The sequence below is a fragment of the Antrostomus carolinensis genome, unplaced genomic scaffold (genome assembly GCF_000700745.2).
Source record: "Antrostomus carolinensis isolate BGI_N321 unplaced genomic scaffold, ASM70074v2 scaffold41697, whole genome shotgun sequence".
NCBI lineage: Eukaryota > Metazoa > Chordata > Aves > Caprimulgiformes > Caprimulgidae > Antrostomus > Antrostomus carolinensis.
In genome coordinates this window covers 1-1,823 of record NW_010327402.1, presented here as the reverse complement: position 1 = coordinate 1,823, position 1,823 = coordinate 1, and the positions used below count along the sequence as shown (strand labels likewise).

The following is a 1,823-nucleotide window of genomic DNA, read 5'->3' as shown; positions in this document are numbered from 1 at the left end:
GTGGTGACAGTGGGGAGCAGTGGGGGCACTCTGAGCACTGCAGAGGGGTGCAGTGGGTACAGGGGGACATGTAGTGGTGGTGGCAGTGGGGAGCAGAGGGGCATGCAGTGGTGGTGACAGTGGGGAGCAGTGGGGCACCCTGAGCACTGCAGAGGGGCGCAGTGGGGGCAGTGGGGTGCAGTGGGTGCAGGTGGAGACGTGGGGGTCACACAATAGCTGTGCAGTGGAAGAAGCCCCCGCAGCTCTGCAGAGGGGTGCAGTGGGCTCAGGGCAGTGAGCTGAGGGTGCAGCAGGGGTGGCAGTGGGGACACAGGGATCCCACAGGCTGGTGTAGCCAAACCCCATGGGGTGGGGACAGGGAGAATTTGTCCCTTTCTCTCTGGGTGCTGCAGAAAAAGTGATGGCCCAGATCCAAGCTCACCCACCAGCACCCACCCTGTACCACCAGCTGATGCTCTCCTGCGAGGTGAAGGGGGACCCCAGGTAAGGTGCTCCCCACCCTCCCACGACACAGCACCAGTGTGGGGCAGGCAGCTCTGGTATCCCCAGCTCCATGGGCAGCAGGAGAAGGGGTTAGAGATGGAGCACCATGGTCCATCCATGTCCCCCTACCCCCGTGGCATGACCAACCTGGGGTGCCCACCCACTTGAGTGACCCCCAGCCTGGTTCAGCCCCCAGGAGTTCCTGTGGGAGAAGGAAGGAAGCCACAAGCCCCTGCAGAAAGGTCCTGACAACATCCTCCTCTTCCCCTTCTTCAACAAGACCCACTTGGGCACCTACATCTGCAGAGCCACCAGCTCCCTGGGCACCGCCGTGGCCAAGTACAACCTGTGGATAGAAGGTAGGGAGGGGATCGAGGGGACAACTGGGGACAAGGGCTCTTCCCCTCCTTCCCACAGCTCGTCCTCACCACCCTGTGCTCGTGCCACCCTGGATCACAGCCCATGGGTGGCTGGTCTTGGTGGTGGAAGCCACCCCTGGGTTTGATGCTGGAGGTTACCTCCAGGTTGATGTGGCTTCCTCACTGTCACACCATGACCCTGTTTCCCCTTGGGGGGGGACTTGTCTGGATGCCTTTGCCATGGCAGGAGCAGCAACTTCTTTCTTCACTTCTCCCAGACCTGATATATAAAGTGTTCGTGTTTCCTCAAGAAACCAAACACTCCCACGTGCTGGTGAAGGCCAAGCTGGAGCAACCTCTGCAGAACTTCACCGTGTGCTTGAGGTCCTACACTGACCTGACCCGACCCTACAGCCTCTTCTCCTACACCACCAAAGCACAGGACAATGAGATCCTCCTCTTCAAGCCCAACCCCAGCGAGTACCGGTTCTATGTGGGGGGCAAATTTGTGTCCTTCAGCATCCCCAAGAACATCATGGAGAGCGAGCACGTCTGTGCCAGTTGGGAGTCCACCACGGGCATCGTGGGGTTTTGGTTCAATGGGAACCCCTGGCCCCGTAAGGGTCTCCAGAAGGGTTACACGGTGGGGGAGAAAGCATCCATCGTGCTGGGGCAGGAGCAGGATTCCTTCGGGGGTGGCTTTGACACCCAGCAATCCTTCGTGGGGGAGATCTCATCCGTGTACATGTGGGACATGGGGACCTCCACCTCAATGGTGAGGGGGGCCATGGATGACCAATTCGCTGATGCTCCCATCTTCGGCTGGAGAAACTTCCCCTATGAGGTCGTGGGTGAGGTGTACCTGAAATCCTGATACCCCAGGGCATGATGTGGGGCTGGCACACGCCTGCCAGGCACCGTGGTGGCCGTGGTGAAGCGTTGGGCAAGCTGTGATTGCCATGGGGGCTGTAATCCCATCTC

General features: G+C 60.0%; 1 protein-coding gene across 1 annotated transcript; it reads left to right on the top strand.

Moving 5' to 3' along the window:
- Positions 1–343: 343 nt before the first annotated feature.
- On the top strand, positions 344–1,716 carry LOC104528019 (serum amyloid P-component). Its single transcript, XM_010171893.2, has 3 exons — positions 344–483; positions 673–842; positions 1,121–1,716. The coding sequence occupies exons 1-3, from the start codon at positions 344–346 to the stop codon at positions 1,714–1,716; spliced, it is 906 nt and encodes a 301-aa protein (XP_010170195.2).
- The last annotated feature ends 107 nt before the right edge of the window (positions 1,717–1,823 follow it).